The 24,776-nt window shown below is 38.8% G+C and overlaps 4 protein-coding genes across 4 annotated transcripts; 3 read left to right on the top strand and 1 right to left on the bottom strand.

The window, feature by feature from the left end:
* Positions 1 to 485: 485 nt before the first annotated feature.
* On the top strand, positions 486 to 14,899 carry LOC136797449 (NPC1-like intracellular cholesterol transporter 1). Its single transcript, XM_067054024.1, has 13 exons — positions 486 to 674; positions 1,012 to 1,224; positions 2,081 to 2,200; positions 2,818 to 3,091; positions 3,619 to 3,837; positions 9,790 to 9,913; positions 10,702 to 10,877; positions 11,795 to 12,046; positions 12,971 to 13,108; positions 13,350 to 13,557; positions 14,021 to 14,139; positions 14,385 to 14,552; positions 14,750 to 14,899. Exons 1-13 carry the CDS (start codon positions 499 to 501, stop codon positions 14,897 to 14,899), a joined length of 2,337 nt encoding a protein of 778 aa, XP_066910125.1. The 5' UTR covers positions 486 to 498.
* Positions 3,872 to 9,336, top strand: LOC136797498 (uncharacterized). The gene has a single exon (XM_067054074.1). It carries the CDS (start codon positions 4,529 to 4,531, stop codon positions 9,125 to 9,127), a length of 4,599 nt encoding a protein of 1,532 aa, XP_066910175.1. The 5' UTR covers positions 3,872 to 4,528; the 3' UTR covers positions 9,128 to 9,336.
* Positions 14,900 to 15,578: 679 nt separating the features above from the next.
* On the top strand, positions 15,579 to 17,701 carry LOC136797505 (patched domain-containing protein 3-like). Its single transcript, XM_067054082.1, has 4 exons — positions 15,579 to 15,709; positions 15,994 to 16,127; positions 16,421 to 16,661; positions 17,328 to 17,701. Exons 1-4 carry the CDS (start codon positions 15,592 to 15,594, stop codon positions 17,360 to 17,362), a joined length of 528 nt encoding a protein of 175 aa, XP_066910183.1. The 5' UTR covers positions 15,579 to 15,591; the 3' UTR covers positions 17,363 to 17,701.
* Positions 17,702 to 19,305: 1,604 nt separating this feature from the next.
* Positions 19,306 to 24,765, bottom strand: LOC136797503 (NADH dehydrogenase [ubiquinone] 1 alpha subcomplex subunit 3-like). The gene is made up of 3 exons (XM_067054081.1): positions 24,601 to 24,765; positions 19,946 to 20,026; positions 19,306 to 19,531 (listed from the first exon to the last, which is right to left on the bottom strand). The coding sequence occupies exons 1-3, from the start codon at positions 24,704 to 24,706 to the stop codon at positions 19,440 to 19,442; spliced, it is 279 nt and encodes a 92-aa protein (XP_066910182.1). The 5' UTR covers positions 24,707 to 24,765; the 3' UTR covers positions 19,306 to 19,439.
* Positions 24,766 to 24,776: the final 11 nt, after the last annotated feature.

Below are 24,776 nucleotides of genomic sequence, written 5' to 3' on the forward strand. Positions count from 1 at the left end.
CGATTTTTGAAAAATTCCCTACCCTTAAAGAGACTTTTTTACAATTTTTCACTCTAAATCAAAAACATTTCCTAGAAATTGTGAATTTTCCAACCCTTACCCTTAGAGAGAGAGAGAGACTAATTTAAATTTTTTTGATTTTTGCAGCCCTTAGAGAGACTTTGAAAGGTGAAAAAACCTGAGACCGTCATATTTGTCCGAAAAGCACACCAAAGTGTCCGAAAAAAATTGGAACCTAAATAATTTTGATTCCCCTACCCCTTAGCTTTCCAAAAATGTATAACAAATGCTTTGACCAAAACAATCGACCGATTTTACAAAATTCCCTCTACTACTTACCGTCCGCACATACCAAGCACCCATTTTTGCCTAAGTCTTTTTAGCTTGAAAACTGTACAGGTTATTTCTACATCCTGACGACGGACTGGTAAAAAGTTTAACAGGTTTCCGAAATACATTGAACATTTTAGACAAAAAAGGACTAAATTATACAGAAATATGGCACCGCAATTCAATGATAGCGTTGCCATGCCAACCACACCTGAACATGCACCACAACAACAAAATGGCGTCAAAGTAGTGAACAGCAAAGAACAAGAGAAGAGTGAAAGCGACGGATGTTGTAAAAATTTCACCAACAAAATAAATGCTGGTCTTGAGAATTTTTTCGCGTCGTAAGTGTTATGCATGCTTCACCTTCAACTTTTATGTTAAAGCTAGCCACATAACGCTTAATGTTAGAAAATCGTTCTATCTTTAGTGTAAGAAGTGTTGTAATTTTTACTCTCAGGTCTCTAATAGACGAAGAGTATGGAATTCGTCGGGAGCGTCTATTAGAGAAGTAAGCGGCTCGACACTTTTACTACAAACAAATGAAATTTGTCTATAAAGTTCCAGGTTTGAGCTTGACCTAGTGGAAAAATCGGTGACATTATATACATGTTCTATCATAATGTCTTTCTGAAATCCCACACATATACTCTTATGAACTTGAACTCTATTTATTTTTAGGGTTGGCTTGAAGGTAGCCATGAATCCAGTCAAAGTGATTCTCATCTCACTTTTAGTAAGTTTTCTCTGTATTGCCGGGATTACAGAGCTAGAAGAAGAAAATCGTGGAGAGAAGAACTGGGTCTCACAATCATCAGATCCCATTAAACATAAAGAATGGATCGATGATGTCTTCCCATTGGCTACTAGATCTTCCGGTCTGTTGTTGGAAAGGTGAGGATTTTTATTCTGAAATTCAAATTCTTGATGTGTTCATGACGTAATCTTTTACACACGAAAAGTACCAGGCGTTTGCCACCAGTTTCATTGTCTAAATTCAAAACTTGTGGCAAACGCCCGGTGTTTTCGGGTGTTTCCGTATAAAAGATTACGTCATGAATATCAAGAATTCAAAGACTCGAATTGAGAACCAAGAATGGGTATTTTGGGCTGCTGGCATCTTCTAACGGATTCGTCCTCCTTATAGACTATACCTGCGACTTTGTAAATGTTTGCGTTTCAGCTCCATGGTGCTTGTGATTAGGAAAGGTTCTTTTATAAATACAGGGGCAGAAAGAAATCGGTAGACTAACGAAAATTTCTTTTACCAAGGGAAAGGTGATTGAGGGCTAAAAGAAATGTCAAAGTCTATCGTAACTCATAGTCACGGGGGTGGGTTACAGTAGCATTAATTTACGGGTGTACGTACTTGACGGCGTGAAGGTTATAGCCTTTTTCTGTCGGTGTTTCGATGTTTAAAGACAAAAGGGACTATTATACCGTGTCAAACATGAAATGCGGCAGTAAATAAGGATTCTTGCAATTTTGCTGTTAGTTTTGACGGTGATTGTAGAAAAGTGAACTAACTGGTGATTTGGTGTTTCCCAACTGGCACACAACAATGTTTCAACGTTCATCTAACATTATATGGACGTTGTGAACATTAGGTAGATGTTGAAATAACGTTGTGTGTCAGCTTGATTACGACCATCGTACTTTCTAGCCATAAGTTGAAGCCGATGTGCTTTCCACTGAGAGATTCAATATGGCGGAACTATCATAATACCTTTTTTCTTTGTCTTTCTTACAGTACTGGTCAATCAAACTTGCTGACCAGAGATGGTTTAATCAAGTTGTATGAAGTAGATCAGAAAGTTCGCCTCATGCATAATGGAACAGATAAACTACAATGGAATGATATCTGTTATACGTAAGTCAGTTAAATCTTATCATTTCAGCAGCTTAAAACCACTGTGTTCTTTCCCAGCCGGCACACAACGTCAAAACAACGTCCATTTGACATTCATAACGTTCAAACTACGTTATTTGAACGTTAAAACAACGTTGTGTGCCAGCTGGGTTATAAACCCGGGAGGCAGTTTCTCAACCCCAGCCAAGCTAAATATGTTAATCGGAGTTTTTTTTGAAAGTGTCATACCCGCACCGAGTGCGCTAAGTTTACATTCACTTGCACACAAAATTTTAACACTATAAAAAAAACACTCCGGCCAAAGATGGCGGATAGTTTAGGGTTTGTAAAGATCCGTTGCTAAAACATCGAATTAGTATTTTATCCCCACAAATTGAAAAGCGAAATTATCGCTTACGAAATTATCGCTTAAGAGAGTAAGTTTTGTCAATGTGAGAGAACAGCCGTACATAGTGTATTCCAAGTCAGCCTTTACTGCGCTGCTATAGGTAGGTCTGGGTAGGTAGGATTAAGATTCTGGCGCGAGAAAAAGGAAAATTGATAAATATTCTAAACATGTGATCCAATAATGATTAAAATTGATAGATAATTAACTTAGCTTTGACGAATTTGTTTAGACCTGGTGGATCAGTATGTATACCATCATCAGTTCTCGAACTATGGAGTTACAACCTCACTCTGATCTCAAGTCTTACTGAAACAGATATCAAAAACACTATCAACACACCCGGCGTTGTAAGTCCGATGACCGGCCGTAGTATAGTGATGGAACGTATTATCGGGGGTCCAGTGCAACGGGATAGTACTGGGAATATTACTGGTGCGCCCGTATTGAAAGTGGATTACCGGCTAAAGAAACAAGATGTCTTTGATAAAGCAACAGGACGTAATGTAAGTGTGCTGTAAGAAAGTATGATGTCTTTTATTGTCTAAGTGAAAATGAAAAATATGGAATGTAGGAATGACAGTCAAACATGGCTTCCGAAATCTAAAGCCTAGCAAACGTGAATTGCGTAAAGAGAAGAAAGGGAAAAAGTAGAATCCTGCTTTAGAGCGCCATGCAGTGAAACATTATTATCTGAAGAGAAATAAACACAACTAAGAAATTTTAATCAAAAGATTAGGACTAGAGTAATGAAATTCCTTGACAATACAATATTCTGTCAGTTCGAAATTATCCCAAATGAAAGCCTACATTAGGAATGGTCGGTGTCGCTGAGCAATATTATTCTGTCAGTTTGAAATTATTTCCAGTGAAAGGCCTATATTAAGAATAGTTTCTGAGGGTTTTCTATGGATATTACCTTAAGTAATGGACCGTGGACGTTTCTTTCACGATAATTGAGAATCTGCAAATTGCAAATTTTCGCTAAAATGGTTCTTTTGAGGAAATAAAAACCATCTATATCTTTAAACAGGTTGATGAACTGGCAAACACGTGGGAAGAAGAACTAGAAAAGACCTTTCAAAACAACGCTCCTAGTGGTTTCAATGTATACACTTTCTCCTTATGGTCAAATAATGAAGCCTCGAGAAATGCATCAAGTGGAGATTTGAAGTTCTTTGTGTTTGGTTACATCATGGTGATTATATATCTATCTATCATGTTGGGGTCATTCTCAAGGATTGATCATAAAGTAAGTACTCATAATATTTTAGTCAATTTAGACATATATCACCTTCATTGTATATATTCTTTATATCGTTTCAGTCAAACATTCACTAACGTAAATATTACTAAAGTAGAAAAACCTCCTGGTTATTATTTATGTTTGACTTATAATCAACTGACTTGGAGGAATATCTCAACACAGCCTTGTCCGAGAGGCAAGCTCAGCTCGACGATCGGGTCACCAATATACCCAACCAGCTGGCTTCCAACAACACACTGGCTATACACAAGTCTTGCATCTCTGCACTCACTTTTCATTAACTGGCAACTCTGCTACACACTCCAACTAGAACTAGCAACTCTGCTACGTCACATCAACTGGCAACTCTGCTACGTCACATCAACTGGCAACTCTGCTATATCGCATCAACTGGCAACTCTGCTGTTACAACTTTGTGGTTGCATCTACTTGGTCCAGCACAACCGGCTATAACTGCCACCCAAAGCTTCTCCATATCGGGTTAGCCCCGAACTATACAGGTATAACGTTTATTACCTTATTTGTTTGTGCAACACCGAGACGTTTCGTTTTCACTCTGGTGTCTGGACCAACATTAGACGCTCACCTGTCAAGAAAAACACATTCACAAATCGGGTTAGCCCCGAACTACACAGGTCAGAGAGTTTTTATCTTACACAATCTGACACCTTGAGTCATGGTTGTGGTCCAATGCCCTTTTCCTGAATGTGACTATGCGACAATAGACACTGAGCCTGATCTTGCAAGCACACTTCTCAAGATTCACGCATCTGGTGTCCACACGCCCCAACAAGGACTCGCTGTTCGAGAAACTGCACGTGTTGAGAAAGTGAAACGTCCTACGATAACAACTGGCGGTTCCAGTGAAGATTGGTCTTACTTCACAGTTCGATGGCAAGACTACGTCACAGCCACCAAGATCACTGGCCCAGAATTGGTCATACAATTACTCGAATGCTGCGATGACGAACTCCGAAAGGATCTCACTCGCCTTTCTGGGGGAACACTCACAACAAAGACACAAGCGGAAGTACTTGCAGCAATCAAAAGCTTAGCTGTCCGCGAAGAAAACACCATGGTTGCAAGAGTGACACTCAATGAGATGAAGCAGGACCGTGACGAACCAATAAGGTCCTTTGCTGCACGTATCAAAGGACAAGCTGGCATATGCAAATACATCCTCACTTGCCAATGCGAGCGTGAAATCAACTACAGTGACCATATACTGCGTGATGTAGTTGTTCAAGGACTATATGACAATGATATCCAACTTGATCTTCTCAGTGACCAAAATCAAGACATGTCACTTGAGGAAGTCCTTCAATTTGTTGAAAAGAAAGAAGCTGGTCGACGCTCCGCCAACAAACTGCATGACTCCCAAGCAGCTGGAATCAGCCAATACAAAAGAAACCAGCGAGAGCAGGTCAAAGAAGGGTCCTGTAACTACTGCGGCAAGAAGGGTCACGGAAAGAACTCATCATCAACCATCAGAAAGATGAAGTGTCCAGCCTTCAACAAAACATGTGATTACTGCCAGAAGAGCCATCACTTGGCAGTGGTTTGTAGACAGAAGAACAAGGCAACCACTGAAGTATCAGCATTGGAATCTTTCCTTTGTTCTACAACCTCCAACACAAACAATGCTCTTTCATCATCCACTGCTCTCGACCACCACTTATACACTGACAGATGGATCAAGAGAGATTCCCAGCCACAGCCATGCATCAAGCTCTCTGTCTCGGTGGCAGCTGAAGATTACTCAAGACTTGGGTACCATCTAGATGAGAAAAAGCACACATCATCAACATTTGAAGCAATGGCTGACACAGGATGCCAGAGTTGTGTCATTAGCATCAAACACCTGCAAAGACTTGGCCTTGGAGAAGAAGACTTGATACCAGCAACAATGAAAATCAAGGCGGCCAACAACAATTCTATGCCAATCCTTGGAGCTGCCATCCTCCTCATCAAGGGACGTTCAGCCAACGGTGACACCAAAGAGACAAGACAAGTGGTTTACGCAACTGAAGTAACCAACAGATTCTTCCTCAGCAAGCAAGCGTGTGTCGAACTTGGGATCATATCAAACGATTTCCCCACGATTGGTGAAGTTGGTGCAATCCAAGAGGTAGAAGATGAAGGACCGACAAGCTCACCTGATCCTACTTCAGAAGTATCCATCACATCATCCCGACCACCAAAGAGTGCACTAACATCAAACTGCGACTGTCCAAAGAGGGAGCTGCAACCAGCAAAACCTACGAAACTTCCCTTCCCAGCAACTGAAGAAAACAGGTCCAAGCTACAAGACTGGCTCATCAGCTACTATCGCTCCAGCACCTTTAACACATGCAGCCATCAACCACTTCCAATGGTAGACACCAAGCCACTTCACCTGATGATCGATCCGTCTGCAACACCAAAAGCATACCACACTCCTGTGCCTGTCCCTTTGCATTGGCAAGAAGACGTCAAAGCTAGATTGGACCAAGATACAAGGCTGAGGGTAATAGAACCTGTCCCAGTCGGGGAACCCGTTACCTGGTGCCATCGAATGGTGGTCTGTGCAAAGAAGGATGGCACACCTCGGAGAACCGTTGACTTCCAGGCGCTTAATGCAAATGCCACCAGGGAGACCCATCACACAATGTCACCATTCCACCAGGCCTGCCTTGTTCCCTCCGGAAAGAAGAAGACTGTCTTTGATTGCTGGAATGGCTACCACAGCATCCCACTTGAACCAGACGATCGTCATCTGACCACCTTCATCACCCCCTGGGGAAGATACAGATACAAGGTTGCACCCCAAGGCTACATCGCTTCTGGTGACGGATATACCAGAAGACTGGATGAAATAGTCTCGAACGTCCCAGACAAGACCAAATGCATCGATGACTCACTACTCTGGGCAAATGACATTGAAGCTAGTTTCTTTCAAGCTGTTGACTACTTAGATTTATTGGGGAGAAATGGTGTCACACTCAATCCTGAAAAAGTCCAATTCGCCCAAGATTGTGTCACGTTTGCTGGCTTTGAAATAACTCTGGACAACGTCAAGCCGTGTAGAAGATTCTTCGAAGCAATTGAGGACTTCCCAACCCCTCGCAACATCCACGATATCCGATCATGGTTTGGCTTGATCAATCAAGTGTCTTATGCCTTCCCATCCGCTGAAATACTCCAACCATTCAGACACCTCCTTCGTCCAAACACACCTTTCATATGGAACAAGCAATTGGACGAGACGTTCCAACTATCCAAACAGCTCATTGTCAACCAAATTGCAGAGGGTATCACCATTTTCGACAAGGACAAGCCAACGTGTTTAGCTACTGATTGGTCGAAGAAAGGCGTCGGTTACTGGCTCCTGCAGAAGCAATGCCAATGTGAAGGCTCGAAACCTGGTTGCTGTCATGATGGATGGAAGATCACACTGACTGGCAGTAGATTCACAAACAAATCTGAATCCAATTACTACCCCATAGTCGGCGAAGCATTAGCGGTTGCTGATGCACTGGAAAAGACAAGATATTTCACCCTTGGCTGCTCAAATCTGATTGTGAACACCGACCATAAACCCCTTCTCAAAATCTTCAGCGACAGATCTCTAAATGACATCCCAAACACTCGTCTGAGGGACCTCAAAGAAAAGACCCTTCCATTCAAATTCACCATCACTCACATCCCTGGCCTGAAGAACATCATCCCAAACGCATTCTCCAGATACCCAGTTGGTGAAGCACCTAAAGACACTGGGGATGACGATTATGACGAAATCTTGTCCATTGGATCCGCCTTTCAAGCAATTACATGGGACATGGTGAAGGTTGCTACACAAAGCAGTGTATCCATGATGTATCTCATCAAAGCACTGGAAGATGGATTCCCAAACAAGAAAGAGGACCTTCCACCAGACATCCAACAATACCATCAATACAGAAGTGATCTCCATTACGTTGATGGTGTCGTGTTATACAACCACAGGATTATCATCCCACCGTCACTTAGGGCCCAGACCCTGGATTCCCTTCATGCAGCCCACCAAAGCACTGGCATGATGCTATCCCGTGCTAAGTCATCAGTATTCTGGCCAGGTATCACCAAAGATATTCAACAACAACGCAACAATTGTAATGCCTGCAACCGAAACGCTCCATCGCAACCAAGCTCACCTCCATATCCAACACCATCTCCAGAATATCCATTTCAACTTATCTGTGCTGACTTCTTTCAGTATGAAGGCCAACATTACCTGATAACAGTAGACAGATACTCAAATTGGCCAACCATTGACCGCGCTCAAGAAGGATCGAAAGGCCTGATAGATTGTCTTCGCAAACAGTTCTCCACTTTTGGTATCCCCGAGGAGCTAGCATCAGATGAAGGACCAGAATTCAAATCACACGCCACCACCACATTCTTGAAGAACTGGGGAGTCCATCAACGATTTTCTTCGGTAGCTTTCCCACATTCGAATTGCAGAGCTGAAATTGGTGTCAAGACAGCAAAACGACTGATCACTGACAACACTGGCCCCAACGGTAGTTTGGACACAGATAAACTACAGAGAGCACTACTACAATATCGCAACTGCCCAGATCCATCAACTGGTCTCTCACCTGCGTTGTGCATCTTCGGAAAACCTGTGAAAGATTTCATCCCAATTCAACCTGGACGCTACAGACCCCACCCCACATGGGTGGACACTTTGAACAAACGAGAAGACGCCTTACGTCATCGCCATATGATTGCTTCTGAACGATGGTCCGAACACACCAAACAACTCCCGCCACTTATAATTGGTGACCATGTTAGGGTCCAGAACCAACGTGGACCCCACCCACACAAATGGGACAAAACAGGCAAAGTTGTTGAAGTTCATCAATTTGACAAATACACAGTTCGAATGGACGGCTCTGGTCTGCCAACAAATCGCAATCGACGGTTCTTACGCAAATTCGTCCCAGCTGTCCAGAAGACTGCACACCGCCATCCAATTCATGACTTCAAATACATCCGACCAGCAAAACTTGATGGCCCAATGGAAACACCTCGATCCACTCCAGGGGACACCCCATCGACACCCAATGTCAATCCTCCGAGGGATTCCATCGTTCATGACTTGCCCGTACAAACTCCGCCTCCGACTCCGACGTCCGGCAACCCTGGAGACGTTGGTTCAGCCAGAGAACTGTCTTCACCCACAACAGCACAGAAGTTACCTCTGGCCCTACGTCGTCTGCTGGATCATAATAACAAGGGACTGAAAGAATGATCCAGCCCTGTTTCATTTTTTTTTCTTTTTCGATGGATCATAACAGAAAGGACTGATAAGATGATCCTATATTTTATCTTTATGTTGGACATTTTGAACCTAGGGGGGAGATAGACATATATCACCTTCATTGTATATATTCTTTATATCGTTTCAGTCAAACATTCACTAACGTAAATATTACTAAAGTAGAAAAACCTCCTGGTTATTATTTACAATTGACTACAGGCCCGGCGGAATAACCGTGAAAGTGGGAAGGCTGAAGGCTCAAAACTAGATAAAATTCGCTAAAAATCTTATTTGCTCAAAATTGAGGAGGCTATAGTCTCCCCCGTCTCCACCGGGCCTGGACCAGCAATCGAGCCGTTTCGCGTGTATTTTGTTTTCAAAAGAGAAATTATTCGAATTCTCCTAGAGACCACTTCATAACTGGACGGGTATCTGCTGTGAACAGAAGAGAAGCTATTCATCTCATCAATCAGCGACCGTAGTGCAGTGGTAGAGCATTCGACTACGGTAAAAGTCAAGGCGGGCAGGGTAGAAATGGTTACTTTACAAAGTTGTTAGAAAAGGATAAAAGTCTCCGAGAAATAGAATGGGTGTCCGAAATCAAAAACAATAAAAAAAACAATCAAAAATAAAAATTCACTTTCTTCTTACAGATCTTTTTAGCCTTATCAGGAATTGGCATCATAGGGATATCGATTGGAATTGCTTATGGACTTGGATCAGCATTTCAACTCAAATACACCAGTGTTCACAATGTCCTTCCATTCTTAATGTTAGGTAAGTTATTACATTGCAGAATCAAAGGTGAATCAATGAATTTTACCATAGCACACATATGAGAAAGAGACTGATATTCAAATCCTTTGTTTTATATGTTGATATACTTTTGTCAAAACCCTTCACTAAGCTATATCCGCAATCATAGATCATATTTGATGTGGGTCGGTTTAGAATTCAATGAAATATTCTATCAAAAATATTTTGACTCACATCAAGTTGTGATATATCATTTTATCGGCGATCCAAAAAAGATCTGCAATCTGATTGGTTAAAAAGAGTACACCAGTTATAAACCAGTTATCAGACCTTTGCTCGTACAATAAGGAAATATTTCACTCGTTCCGAATTTTTTCCGTATATTTTCCTCGACTAAAGGCTCGGAAAATATTGTACGGAAAAATCTCGGAACTCGTGAAATATTTCTCATATTGTACTCGCAAATGTCCGATAACTATTACATATTAAAGTACCACTCTCGTTAAAACTTCTATCAAATATTTAGTTTGGCCAGGATCGAGAAACTGCTTCTTGGGCTTTTATAAAGCTTAGTAAGAAGAATATGTAGACATATTGATTGCCAGACGGTAATTTAAAGGGGTACAGTATATAAGTCACACATCAACATGGAAATAAGTAAAAAAACAGGGGGTAAATAATATACAGAAAATAGGCAAACAGGAGTACTGACAAGCAAACGAGTAGATGATTTTTGGAAGGGGAACATTGTACGCATGCTCGATATATAAGCATGCAAGACTTTCACCCGTTGTACCCTTTTTATTTAGGTATTGGAGTGGACGATATTTTTGTTATCGTGCAAAGTTGGTATAACGTTGGTGGACCGAACCCCGATGATCGGCCCATCCCTGAAAAGGTTTCATTGGCAATGCGGCATGCTGGTGTATCTGTCTTGGTGACTTCAGTGACTGATATTTGTGCTTTTGCTATTGGTGCAGCAACTGTAAGTTGGCCCTTAAGTGGATTAATTTTCGCTAGGACTTTTTTTTTTTGCGAATCGAGAATCTAAAATTTCGCGTGGATTAAAGTTCGTTAGGTGGAGGTTTTTCTTCCAGTAATGCTAGTAATGCTATATTCCTAAGGTTTTTGGTCGAAATTCGGTTTTTAATTTTTTCGCGAGGACTAAGGGCCGAAATTTGCGAAATTAATCCACGCCAAATTTATTAATCCACAAGTTAACCTCTCACTAGCCTTGCTATTGGTGCAGCAACTGTAAGTTGGACTAATTCCTATAACTTAACCTCTCCCTTGTTATTGGTACAGCATCTGTTGTAAGGTTAGAGTATTTCCTAATAGTTAACCTTTCACTAGCTAAAAATATTTTCTTGTATCTTCACAATTCTACTAACGCTTTCTCTATCTTATCATTCCATACTACTTTAGGCATACAAACTTTCGCGTCAAGATTTAAATTTTCACATGAAAAAATGGCTAAGAAGGACAAACACTTCTTGAAATTGATGAAACTTTTGTTCTTGACTTTTGAGTCTATAACAGGCAAAAAATTGCCATAAACCTGACATTTTAGTTGAATTTTGAAATTTTACAGATTTTGTATTTTGTCAAAATTTTCGCGAGCATAAACTTTCGCGAATGGCCTTTTCAAGAATTTTCAAAGACATTTACTTTCGCAAAAAGGGCTAAAATTCGTGAAAGTCGCGAAAGTTTCTGCTCGCGAAAGTTTCTGCTCGCGAAAGTTTGTACGCTTAAAGTAATTACTCAGTGGTCTTAAAGTGCGTTCCCTTGAGTGCTACGCTTTAGCGCAAATAGAGGTAGACAAACATAATTTGGTCAACAATTAACTAAAAGTTCTTTTTTTAAATACTTGTTTAGTGAAATATGTTATTGTCACATTTTCAGATTTTACCAGCCCTCCGTTCATTCAGTATTTGGTGTGCGATCGGTATCCTAGCTATATTCTTACTGACTATCACTTTATTCACTGCTCTGTTAACATTGGATGCTAAGAGACAACGAAATAGACGAGATGCTTGTCTATGTTGCTTAAAATTATCAGAAGACTACGAACCGTTTAGATGTTCTGAATCGAATATTCTTACAGATGTTCTGAAGAAGTTATATGCACCAATGATTCTATCTGTTCCAGGGAAGGTATGCAAAAAAGCTCATCCTTTATTAGCTAACAGGTGACTTTATATTATCAGGGTCAAGCCAAATAAGCTTTCTTTTTGCCATTCTTTTAGTCGAATTTCATACAAATGTGTACTAGCTTCAAAGCTAATGAAGTTCTCTAAACTTACAATGATGGCTCAATGATCACTAAGCTTGATTTTCAGGATATCTTGTAGTTCACATACCTTGTTTCCTGAGGAACCCCTCCTGTACAGGAAACTAATCATGAGAAAATTTAGATTATAAGCAGTAACGTGGTGGGTCGACTAAAATCCGGGTAAACTGGGGAGGCAATTTTAGAATATTTTGATTTTTGTGCCCTCTATGAAAAGTAAATATTTTTGTAAAAATTACGCGAGCGAAGCGAGCACGAAACTTTTGGGGTATTTTTTGGGGTGTAAAAGAGCAAAGGGGCGCCGAAATTTGTAATCAGCAGCGTTTTTTTTGCCCTCTTTGTATTTCGGCGCCCCCCCCCCAAAGAAATCGGCTGCTGGGTTTTTTAATACAATTTTAAATTGATTATCAGTCATCTGAACACCCCTTTCTCGCAGACCCGGTAGGATTTTTACAGCCAGTAATGGACCAAAACTCGATGGGGATTGATATTCTCATGTTTTTTTATTGCTGGGAATTTGAATTCTATTGTTTTCGAGCTAAGAAATTTATTTGGGATGGGAAAAATAGCACATTATCTTGCAGTGAGGATTTAATTATCTGATTGATTATTTTCAGCGGGACAAAAACTTGAGTATAATCTTCCACTGGGGAACGATATTTTCACCAATTTTCTACAGTGGGAAGGGGTCTCAGTGGGTCTGTGAGAAGTGAGTGTATCTGACAACTCAGACAAATAGAAATTCCATAGATTAAACCACATTAGCTTGAAACCTCATTTCACTTTAGGTCATTGTTTTAACAATTGTTGTGGGACTGTTAGGAGCTGGTTGCTATGGGTTAACAGAATTAGAACAGAATTTCGATTTCATTTGGTTTTTACCGTCTGATTCAAGACCGAGAATGTTCGTCGAGAAAGACAGAATCGTAAGTGAAAACAAAACTAAGTCTACATCTATCAGCCATTTTAAGGTAAAATGGAATAAAATTTTGTAAAGCAAACAAGACAGCATTCTTTGCTTGAAATAATACATTTTTTTCTTTTATAAGCATATTATACAGGCTCAGTTTTTGGTACCTAAACAGTGGCTCTATTGTCTGAGAACAATATAATGCTCAGCATAATGTGAGCCTGTATTGATAAAATTTCCGTTTTTTCCGGTTTTAGGCATTTCCGGGGAACGGGATACCTGGTAACGTATATATCGGACAAATTGATTATTATAATTCCAAAGAACAACTGGATAAGATGAAAAGAGTATTGGAGTCTGATGATTATATTTCACAAGGAACGATGAATAGTTGGTTTCACCATTATGAAGAATGGTTGGTGGGGAATTATATAAATGAATTGACACCGGTTAATTGTACTATAGGTAAGGTTTCACATTATGATTTTTAGTACAAAACTCAAGGTAGCTGCAAGAATACAAGAATTTAAACCGTTGTAAATTCTCATAAAAGATAATCAAATTTTTTACCAAAACCATGCTCAGCTGGGCAGGGACACGATGTGTTTATAATGATGATTTTAAGAAGGCTTAGGAGAACCTGTCCATCTGACGGATATTATATTAAATCTCCTTAGTGTAGATAAAAATCTTGAGATTAACCCCAAATAAAATACCTTTTACTAGCATCTAAGCGGTCCTCAAGCAGTTTGCTTGGTGTGATTGGGTATTTTTTTGGTTACGATGGATGATATTTTCGGTGTTGTGGCGTGATTATAATTTCTTTTGGCGTGATGGCGTGATCAGGAGGGCGAGCCTCATAATAAATGGGAATAAGGTACAAAAACAAGGTTGAATAGATCACACTATACGCTTTTTTCCATTTCAGAAACATGTAAGCTCCCAAACGAAGCACGATTTTATCAATTATTGAATGTTTTCTTGACAACAAAAGACGGGGGTAATTACAGAAGGATGATGGTCTTCAACAATGACAATAAAATTAGGGTAAGTGCTAAATAATTCAGTAGTCTAGATTCTGACTGGGGACAGACTCACACAGGAACTCCACTGGGAGCTTCGCATAATAAATGGCATCAGAAGCAAGAACAAGGTTCAATAGATCAAACTTTACTAACTGACGTCCTTGCTGACTAGATACTGACTGGCTCAGGACATTCTCACACAAGACAAAAACAACATCTTCACTCGCAGATAAGATACAGTATAAAACCCTCTTGTTTTGTTTCCAGGCTTCAAAAATAGGGTATTCTCACAAACAATTAGTTGGATCAAAAGAACAAGTCAAAGCGATGGATTCCATCACAGAAATAATAAAGCCTGGCTTCATGTCTGATGGTGGAGAAGAAGTGCTACCGTTCGCCTTTTCACAAAGATACATCAATTGGTCTACCAACAAGGTTAGTACATTAGGAAATCGCCGTAAAATATAGACCAAACAGTTCCGAGGGCCTTTGAGAGGCAAAACTAGGCAATAGTATTTTCTTGAAGAAGCCTAATCAGGCTGAATGAGAATTCGTTCAAACACTGAAACTCTAATAATAGAGAATGGAAAAGGCTCACAATAAACACAGACCTTCATATCATTTATCAACAGGTCATCGGCATTGAACTGATACGCAACTTGTCACTAGCTGGTGGATGTGTACTTATTGTAACATTATTCTTGTTATCCAACTTTCTGGCTTCACTTATGGTGGTGGCCTGCGTCGCTTTCTCTTTGGTAAGAGTGTTTTATGTACCTTAAAGGGAACTTATTTTGGCGGGAACTAATTTTGGCGGATTTGGCGAATTTAGACGAAATTCGCCAAAATTAGTTCCCGCCAAAATTAAAAAAATTCACTATTCGCCAAAATAAGTTCCCGCCAAAATAAAAAAAATTTAGGATATTTGCTGCCCGCCAAAATTAGTTCTCGCCAAAAAAAGTTCCCTTAAGGTAGAAGCATAACACTTGTAAGCATACCCAGACTTAAATTTGGATCAAAAACAGCAAGTTTATGTATTTGCACTTTTGAGGACAGTAAAATGACTGAAGCGATTTGGAATAACTCGCAGTTTTGACCTGCAAAATCGAGGACGGTAAAAGTGTTGATTTACCGTCGTCCTACGTCAGTCGTCAGTCAGGATGTAGACAAATTAGAACCTTACCGTCTCCGGCGCAGATAAACACATATACATAAACTCGGTAACAATCCAGGGAAAGAAGTACTTCCTGGTAATAACTATAAAAAAGGGTCGGATTAAACAAAGCTAAAGTCGTAATTTACTCAGTCAAATCCGACTCAAGTTTTGATGGTATTCAATAACCACGAAGCTGAGAATCTAGATAACTTGCACACTGCAACAATCACTTTCAGCAGATTGTGAAAGCGTAAAAGTGTATTTAATTGGGAATTAAACAAAACAATGTTTTTTTTGTAGATTGAGATCGCAGCATTCATGGGATTCTGGGGATTAACTATCGATACTGTGACCACAATTATTCTGGTCATCGCTATTGGATTGACTGTTGATTATTCGGTACATATTGCACATGGTTTTATGGCCTCCAGAGCAGGTAAGTCAGTGGTCTATCACAATATTTGACTTCACTAATTTACATCTCCTCAATAATAGAATTTTTCTTTAATTTAAGTAAGTGTAGCTAAATCACCAAAGAAAATGTACATTACGAAAAAATTCCTAGGCGGCATGCAAAGTCGTTCAGACGTTCATTGGACGTTTTATGGGCGTTATGAGAATTAAAGTGGGCGTTAACTTGACATTTCGTGACAGCTAGGTTATCGAATTAATGAAGAAAGTGGAACTTTTGACAAAATTACTTTTTATCTTTATGATCAGGTGATCGGAACCAGAGAATGACTGACGCCCTTCATGAAGTGGGACCAGCTGTAATTCACGGTGGATTCTCTACATTCCAGGCCTTCGCGTTGCTAGCTGCCTCAAAATCTTATGTCTTCATGACATTTTTCAAGGTAGGTATTTACTAAAAAAATACAATAATAATATCATTTTTAAAGAAAACTTGAGGTTGACCGAAAGAAACTTCTCTTTGAGTGAAACATCAAGGAAGGGTCAACTCATAATAAACATCATTCAAAGTTAAAGTTGGTTCCCAGTGTAAGCCTTCTAAATAAATGGCCAGATGCCTTAAACCCAATCATGCAACATTGGAATCGAATAACGTGAATATAGCAAAACGTTTCATGATCTAATGCACAACTGGATCGTAAAACCCAAACACAAACTTTATTATTTTCTATTTCAGGTGTTTTTCCTCGTGGTTGGGTTCGGACTTTTCCACGGTATGGTCTTCCTACCAGTTATACTAAGCTTAATCGGGCCAGCACCTTACGCCGATCATACAGGTAGCATGTATTCAGCTAATAGAAAGAAAATTGCTGACTCAGGACAAAAAAAGGAGGAAGGTCGGCAACCACATCAACAACATGAAATGCAAAAGAAAGTTGACGATCAAAACAATGAAATGTCCATAGTTATTGACAAAGGTAAAAACTATAACTGTAGTAATAGACCATATTGGAGTTTTTGATTTTTCTAAAAAAGCGATGCATTGTGGGATTGTTTCGAGTGTATTACAATAGAAATCTCTTAGGAATTTCTCGAGGGAATTCTATTGTACTGTAATACACTCGAAACAATCCCACAATGCATCGCTTTTTTAGAAAAATCAAAAAATCCGATATGGTCAATTCTGTACGATGGTTAAGCCCGGCAAAAGGTACGAGTGGACAAAGAAATCCAAAAATACAAAACTCAAGCGAATGAGGTTTTGGTTGCGCCGGGGATTGACATAGCGCCTTTTCTGTATACGTATATAGAGATAACTCAAAAACTTTTGCATTGAAGAAAAAGAGCGATTCGGGAATGGAGGCTTTAAACGCTAAGTCTATATTCAAAATACAACAACACACGTTACAATAAAAGAGGCCCCCAACGGTTTCTGTAAAAGTGTGACTGGGCTCTTTTCCTTGCATTATCACGCGGTCTTTTTTTTTTCAAAATGCATGATTTATCAGAGAAAATTTTTTGTTTTTATGGTACGTTCGGCGTAATCGCTGTACGAGGTGAGCAGGGACTCAGTGGGGGCCTCGTGAAACTAAGCATAAACAAAACGAACCAACTGGAACAAATTTTCTTTCTGTTTTTTTTAGGTGGCAAACAAAACAAAGCTTATGTACCAGAATGATGAAAAGAAGGAAACGTAAAAGCTGATAAAGCCTGAGAGGATAATGGCTTATAAATGACAGACTTTTCGCTTCAAAGCGTAAAGTGGATGACTCTACCTTCATGCCAATACAAAAGGGCTAAGGTTATGCGAACATAACAAAAAAAATCGACTAAACAGTATTCGATACAGGTCTTCAATTTGAGAAGAAATGACAATCAAAATACCGTGCTTATAAAGAGATATTAATCAAAAGCTCAAAGACATTCATTTACTAGATATGTTAGATTTTTAATAACAGTCACTGTGTAAAACTTTTTTAAATACGATCTTGAAATTGGGCTCTTCCAGTACATGGGGGGGGGGGGGGGGGGGAGGATATAGTGTCCGGGGGTAGTGAAAAATCTACAAAATTTGCCTTGACCGGGGTAAAGTTGCTATGTTTGGGGGTAATTTTCATTGTCAATGGGGTCAACAAATGCTTGTCAGGGGGCCAAAAATCACAATGTCCGGGGGGTAAATTTCCAAAAAATGTTATATCCTCCACCCCCAATATTAAATTTTTTTCTGGAAAAGCCCATTGTAGCAGATTCTCGCCATATTTCCCTAACACTCTGCCTGGAAGTGCTTGAGATTCGAACACAGTCCATTGCAGTGCAAATCTGCGGTCGAAACCTTCATACTACCAAATCGGCAAAGTGTTAGTGAGACATAGTGATAGCATTATCCAGATGGCGAGTAAATGTATACACAGAATTTATCGTTATACATCTGCAATTCGAGCTTTACTAAACTTTCGGGATCGCCCTGAAACCAAGATACAAATAACAGAAAAGGTGGTTATTGCAATGGAAGTCTTTCATGGGAGAGCCCGAGAACAATCTCACAGAATCCTTTTATCACTTACAATATTGGGCTCTTCCATAAAATGTTTGTACATGGGGGGTGGAGGATATATTGTCCGGGGGTAGCGAGAAAATCATCAAAATTTGCCTTCTCCGGGGGGTAAATTTGCTCTGGGGGGTCAACTGATGCTTGTCCCCCAGAGTAAACTCCGTTGTCCGGGGGGTAAATCACTGAAAATTGTTATTACCATTTTATGATGAATAATTATTCAAATGGATTCAGGCTTAGAATTGATCTTAAAACAATGATGATCCTTTAAATAAAGCAATAAGAGCTTAGTTCGACCATATCACGTGCTAAAAGCTCTGACCAGAATAAAAGAGTTCAATGGGTTCTTTAAGTCTGGTATCGGGAGTCATTTATTTTGTAATATTTTTGTACATACAGTATCCATTTCTAACTGAGAAACGTTTTTTTTTAATGAAAGTGTGTACATAATTATGTTATTTGTTTATATTGTGGAATGTAACATTGTAATATCCAGTATTACAATATTACAATATTTATATTTTATTAATAAAAGTGACATTTCGTTTTACTTGAAAATCGAGAATAAAGAAAATTGATAATTTAAAATAAACAATGCAGTTAAAGTTAGAAGTGTACAAACTATTTTATTTTATTCCTGTTTGCAAATGAGTCCAATAACGATTGCTTTTGGTTTATCCAGATCCAGGTCAGTTTCGCTTTCCCTATCTCTGATTCCATAACCATTTAAGACCAAAAAATTTTCTTTGAATCAGAGAAAAAAATTATACATAGTATGGAATTATCCGGAAACCTGGCGACGAAAAGCCATTTGTTGAATCAAATCGTTTTGGTTTTAATAATGGCGATGGCTTCAGCAACGGTTTTGGTCGCCAAGAACACAAGCCAACGCCCAGTCACTTTTCAAATTAATTTTTACGTGTCTATACCTGCTTATATTCTTAGATATATTTGCAGAAACTGTTCACGTTTAGGGAGAGATCTCAAGCTCGTTTTTTCAAATATAAGATTGCCGAAAAAATTTCGAGTATAGCAAAGTGATTTACAAATAAAATACTTTGGATTGAATATTCTGGAGTGAAGTGGAAAATCTATTTCAGCAAAACAAAAACAAAATTCTCCTCATTTTCTAGCATATGTACATTTACATTCTTTACTATGGAAAACAATTACTTAAAAAAATAAAAATTATAAAGAAGACATACTAATCGTCGTAATCTGTGCGCCATACTTTTCGTTGTGTGACGTCATCAGGGATATCTTCCATATAGCGATCAGTGGTAGTTGGTAAATTGTCTGAATAAAAAAAACACATTAAAATCGTATATCATAGGACAATCCTTTAAATAAACCTTTGTCTAAACATTTTTATTCAGAAGACTTTGGAAAAATGTAAAAAGGAACTCTTTTCATTCTAGCTATAACAGTTTCGGATCAAGATTTGGGTATTTTAAACCAATTAGATTTTAATAAATAGGGGTATGAAAAGGTCTCCCAGACAGAACCTGGAACTAAAGAAGTTAGCTGTTTGAGTTAATGGACTAAGTCCAAATAGGTAGCATCCATCCCTTTCAAGACAAAACTCTATCTAGTAACTAGACTATAGACGAATGGAGAACAGAATAAAATGTGAAGAAAAACAAGTCATCTTGAAGTAGAAAAATAAAAAGAACAGTGAACCTTAGCAAATTTAAAATTAGTAGAACTTACAGTAATTGTAAACTGATGGCCAATTCTTCATCTCCTCAGCTTGCTTATAAGTATAAGGACTTGCTGTAAAAGCAGCTAAACCTAAAAAAGAAATAAGGAAATCTTAGTTCCAAACGTTCTGATTTTCTAACACATTGACTTATAATATTAATATTATGATAAAACTATTAAATATCAAATGACTTTGGCAGATTACTGTAATGAAGATTGAAGATGATCCAATGTCAACAACCCTATCTTATTTTATCAACCTTCTTTATAAGAAGGTTGCTTAAAACAGAGAAATAAAGTTTCAATCAGTATTTCCAACCTTCCAAATAGGCCTTTAGCTAAGGATTTCATGTTGAATAATTAAAAACTCCAGCACCAAAATAATGATACGAAAAAATTAATGCACAGTTGAAATAATTATGCAAATATTGTTTCATTGTTTTAATGCTAGGGTTTTTCAAATTATTTAACACAACATCCTAACTAGTAAAATGTCTATAGACCATTCCCCTTTCCACCATCCACCATCTTTGATTAAATGCAGATACACTGTTGTTTCTTAGACTAAGATTCCGCTGACATTTCTGGAAAATTTTTGAATGCCAAGATTCGACCTGCATGAAATTGGAAATGCTTTTTTCTAAAGGTACAGAAAATCTAGTGTTTACTTACGAAACTTCCTAACTTTCTGAAGCTCATTTTTCAACTACCCAGAGTCCTGGCCTTTTTTGCTAGAAAAGTGCATTAGCTTGGTGGCAACTCCCCCCCCTGTTGCCGATTTTTTGAAGCAGTTGAAAGACATGGGGTGCAAAAAGGTGCCTTTGACTACTAATTTTGGTGTCCCTTTGCTGTTTTACACCTGAGAAGTAGCATTTAATTTTTAGCCAAAATAACAAAAAATACCCAAAAATTTTCTTGCTTGATTTGCTTGCGTAATTGTTTACAAAGATGTTTTATTTTCTGGGGGACCAAAATCCCAAGTTCTGTCCCATGCCCAGTTGGACCAATTTTGGTGAAATCTTATTTTGCAGGAAGTAGAAGCCTTTTATGAAAAATAGCGGGAATGGTAGAGAATTTGCTGTAGTAAGGTTTCATAGGGAAATATGCAAAACCTATTTAAGGAGTTATAATAACATAAAAACTAATCCAGTTTAGCTTTTGAAACGTACCATGTTGGCTGACTAGAGCGTTCTACTTTTTTCAGGAAGTTAAAATATGCACTTAAAAATGCAAATTTTTCCTTTAAAAATCTACAATATTTTTTAACCAACGATAACATTTTAACAAGATACATGTTTTTTCATTCTAAATCTGAAAAAATCTTTAATCAAATAGCTTCGGGTGGAAAGTGCTAAGGGGAAGTTAATGGTATGGTGACCCCTGTTTGTAGCTTGCGCTACGGAAAAACACACTCGTCCCAAACTTCCCGCAATGATTTTTTTGTAAAACACTTTCGATTTCAGTGCTATGGAGAGGTTACAAGATGGTGGGAGGCTTTTGTACAAAAACTCCAAAAAATGGAACTTCAAAATGGAATGGGCCATTCCAGAATTTGTCTGTAACAGGGGGGGGCGGAAGACACAGGATTACGGAGGGGCAAAAGGTTTAACCAAAATTCAAAATTTCCCAGGCGAAAGAAGAAAATGTATGAATTTCCAAGGCAATTGAATTAGGCGGGCATCACAAATAACTTGTGTTCGCGTCGTTTTTAGGTCTAAAAAACGAGTCGGTCGGTCGGTCGGCAAAAAAAACGTCGGAAAAATGGATTTTCAAACCATGAGTTGGGCGAAAATCAAATCTATCAGAAATTTGAAAAGCTACGCTAGAGTCATTCCGAAAAACAAATAACTTTTATAAACTTACCTTCCCAAAACATTGAAGAAGCCTATACTAATCAAAGTAAATGAGAGAAGAGAGGAAAAAACCTTAAAATCAACCAGAATTTACAACATTTTTTCCAAAGCAAAAACACTGACCTTTATATACCCTGGACAAAGCTTCTCAATCCCAGCCAAGCAAAATCTTTGATCGGAGTTTTTTGAAAATTGGTACCCTAATGTCGGCACTACTCGATAGCGGTGTAAATGCATCGAGAGCGCTAGGTCTACTTTTCCTCAAATTCTTTTGATGATGTAGCGGCGTTAGACGTTAATTTTTAACATTGCAATGGCTTCTCCTTGGGTACCAATTCTAAAAAAACTCCAATCAAAGATGGCAGATATTGTTTGGTCCAGGGTTATATAAAGGTCAGTGAGCAAAAAGACGTACTTTTCTTGCTGCCATCTTGAATTTAAAATGAGAATTATATTCAGCCCCAGTTCACACAATAATTTTTTCATCCAATTAGATCGTGCGATTTCACTTTCACTTTCTCTAGTCCAATAAGACACGCGATTTGACTCACGTGACTCAAATCGCCGTGTCTTATTGGACTAGAGAAAGCGAAAGTGACATAAATTCAAGATGGCAGCAAGAAAAGTGGTATCTCTAATTGAAAAGCCACAAGAGCTGCAAGCAAAGGATTAAGGCTAATGTTTTTGGCTTTTCTGAAGGACAAAAGGTATAGGACAGTGGGGTGCATGTCACTAGTCCGACACTTTCTAGTCCGAATCTATAAAATAAATTTAAAATTTGGAAGTCTTTTTTTCCGACGTCACTTTTGTCCGAAAACGAAGGATTTTTGAGTGTCAAATGTTGAATAAGGGTTTTTCACTGAGATAATATTAATAAAAGTTGATTTTGGCGGAATTTTGACATAATTAGAAATAAAGGAACAATCAGGGTTGCAAATCACTAAAGAAGAGTCGTAAAAACAGCTAAATCCAATTTCTTGACTCTTGAAAGCCTAATCCTAACAAGCTTACCAAAATTTAAGAAAAGTCGGGTTTAGGTGCCTACTCTCGGGTACCTAATAGCCGGGGGGGGGCCCGCTAATTAATTTTTCGAAAATTTTCCACCCAGGACATTCTTATTCCAACCCCCCCGCTTATTGATTTTTGGGAAAAAAAATTTAGAAGTTCCCTCTTTTGCCCTAATTCTGCTGTATCAGCCTCCTTTTCGAACATTTTCCACCCAGGACATTTTTATTCCAACCCCCCCGCTTATTAAATTTTGAGATTTTTTCCAACCCCCCTGCTTATTCCAAACCCCCCGGCTATTAGGTACCCGAGAGTAACCTCAAAATCGGAACTTTGGATTTATAGAAAAAAATGTGCCTCCTCTTCTGCGATTCATATTACGTTTTTTATATGTTTTTTTTTTACTTGTTGTCGGACAAAATTGTTGTCGGAATACTGACGCATTCGTCAAACCAAACTTCGGACATTTATACTGTCGGACTAGAAAGTGTCGGATTACTGACGACCTCCCGGACAGTGTAGCTGGAACCTCGATATTCCAGGATTAGAAAAAGCTATACCTGTTATCTTTTTTCTTTTCGTTATGTATCGGAATTCCTATGGGAGTTCTTTTCCGAAATTTGTAAAATAGCTAAGTCGGCCAAAAAACTTTTCCCGGGGGTTTGAGGAAAAACAGAACTGATATCGTTTGTTTTTTATTTAACCAGATATTAAAATTTTTGGGCTCATAGATACTTAAATAAATAAGTTAATAATATTCAATATACTGTCTGTATCTCTTAGAAAATAAACACTTACAGAACGACATTGTTTATCATTTGGAATACCCCCGTATTTGGACCATTATATTGTGGGCGCAAAATAGGGCGGAAACTAAGTAACACTCTCTCAGTGCAAGATTGCCGCCTCATCTTTTTTCGCCCGCGCGAGAAAGCGAGCTAATCATTTTTTTCTCGCGTGCTCGAGGGAAAAAGGAATGTGATCGATATTCTTTGAAGGAAAAACGTCAGAAACAAATCCAAAGACCAAAAGATGTATTTTGTTGTTGAGAATCGATCCTGTGAAGATGGAAAAATTTTTGCTTTGTGTTTTTTTCGGAACGCTGAAAAACTCTAATTTCGATCTTCCTTTAAGGTAAAGAGGTTGCGAGATTTGGGTTAGCGAGGCAAAAATTGCTAAAAAGCTGGTAAAATCGTAATCCTCAAAAATCGAAGTTCCAGCCTCACTGTAGGAAGGTTCACTAAAAGTGGGATAAAGCTGGGACTATATTATACTTATAAAAATCTGACGTTTTTCCAACTTTCCAACTCAAAAAAGTCGGAAAATTAGGAAAAATCATCAGCCGGTCGGACGACGCGAACACAAGTTATTTGTGATGCCCGCCTTAAAAAAAGGCAAAAACGAATGGGATTTCCGATGCATCTTGCAAAAGTACATGGATTTTCATTGATATTTCAGACCACACCACTGGAAAAGAAAAATTATTTCTGAGGCTAGAAAAAATTAAAAAGTGCACGTTGTCCGACAGGGTAACAAAAATTTTCTTGGATGGCCCAAAAGGAGTTTGAAATTTCGACTGACCTCCCTCATATCTCCAGCTTAAAGAATTTTTACATGATAGAATGTGAGTTGGCAATTTCTTGGACGATTTTTCCCTGCTGACTGACGGAAAGACCAGCAGCGACAGAAGCAGAAAGAAAGTGAAAACTTTGCGTGGCATCAACCGCAGAGCCTTTTGTATGTTATGTTGCAGTTTATTCCAAATTCATCTTTGAAATATATAAAAAGAAAATAAACATGACTTACCAAAGCCACCGAAAGCAAACGAAACGACAATAATAGGCTCTCTATCCCAAGCGTTCTTCAAGTAATTGAAAAGGTTTCTCATCGGACGAGCTACGGACGCCGCCATCTTGGAAATGGAAATGGAAAAGTGATTCGGCGTTTGTTCGCGACCGCTTTTTGAGACTCTCGGGGAGAGC

Source organism: Clytia hemisphaerica, unplaced genomic scaffold (assembly GCF_902728285.1).
Source record: "Clytia hemisphaerica strain Z4C2 unplaced genomic scaffold, Clytia hemisphaerica genome assembly, whole genome shotgun sequence".
NCBI classification, from domain to species: Eukaryota; Metazoa; Cnidaria; class Hydrozoa; order Leptothecata; family Clytiidae; genus Clytia; species Clytia hemisphaerica.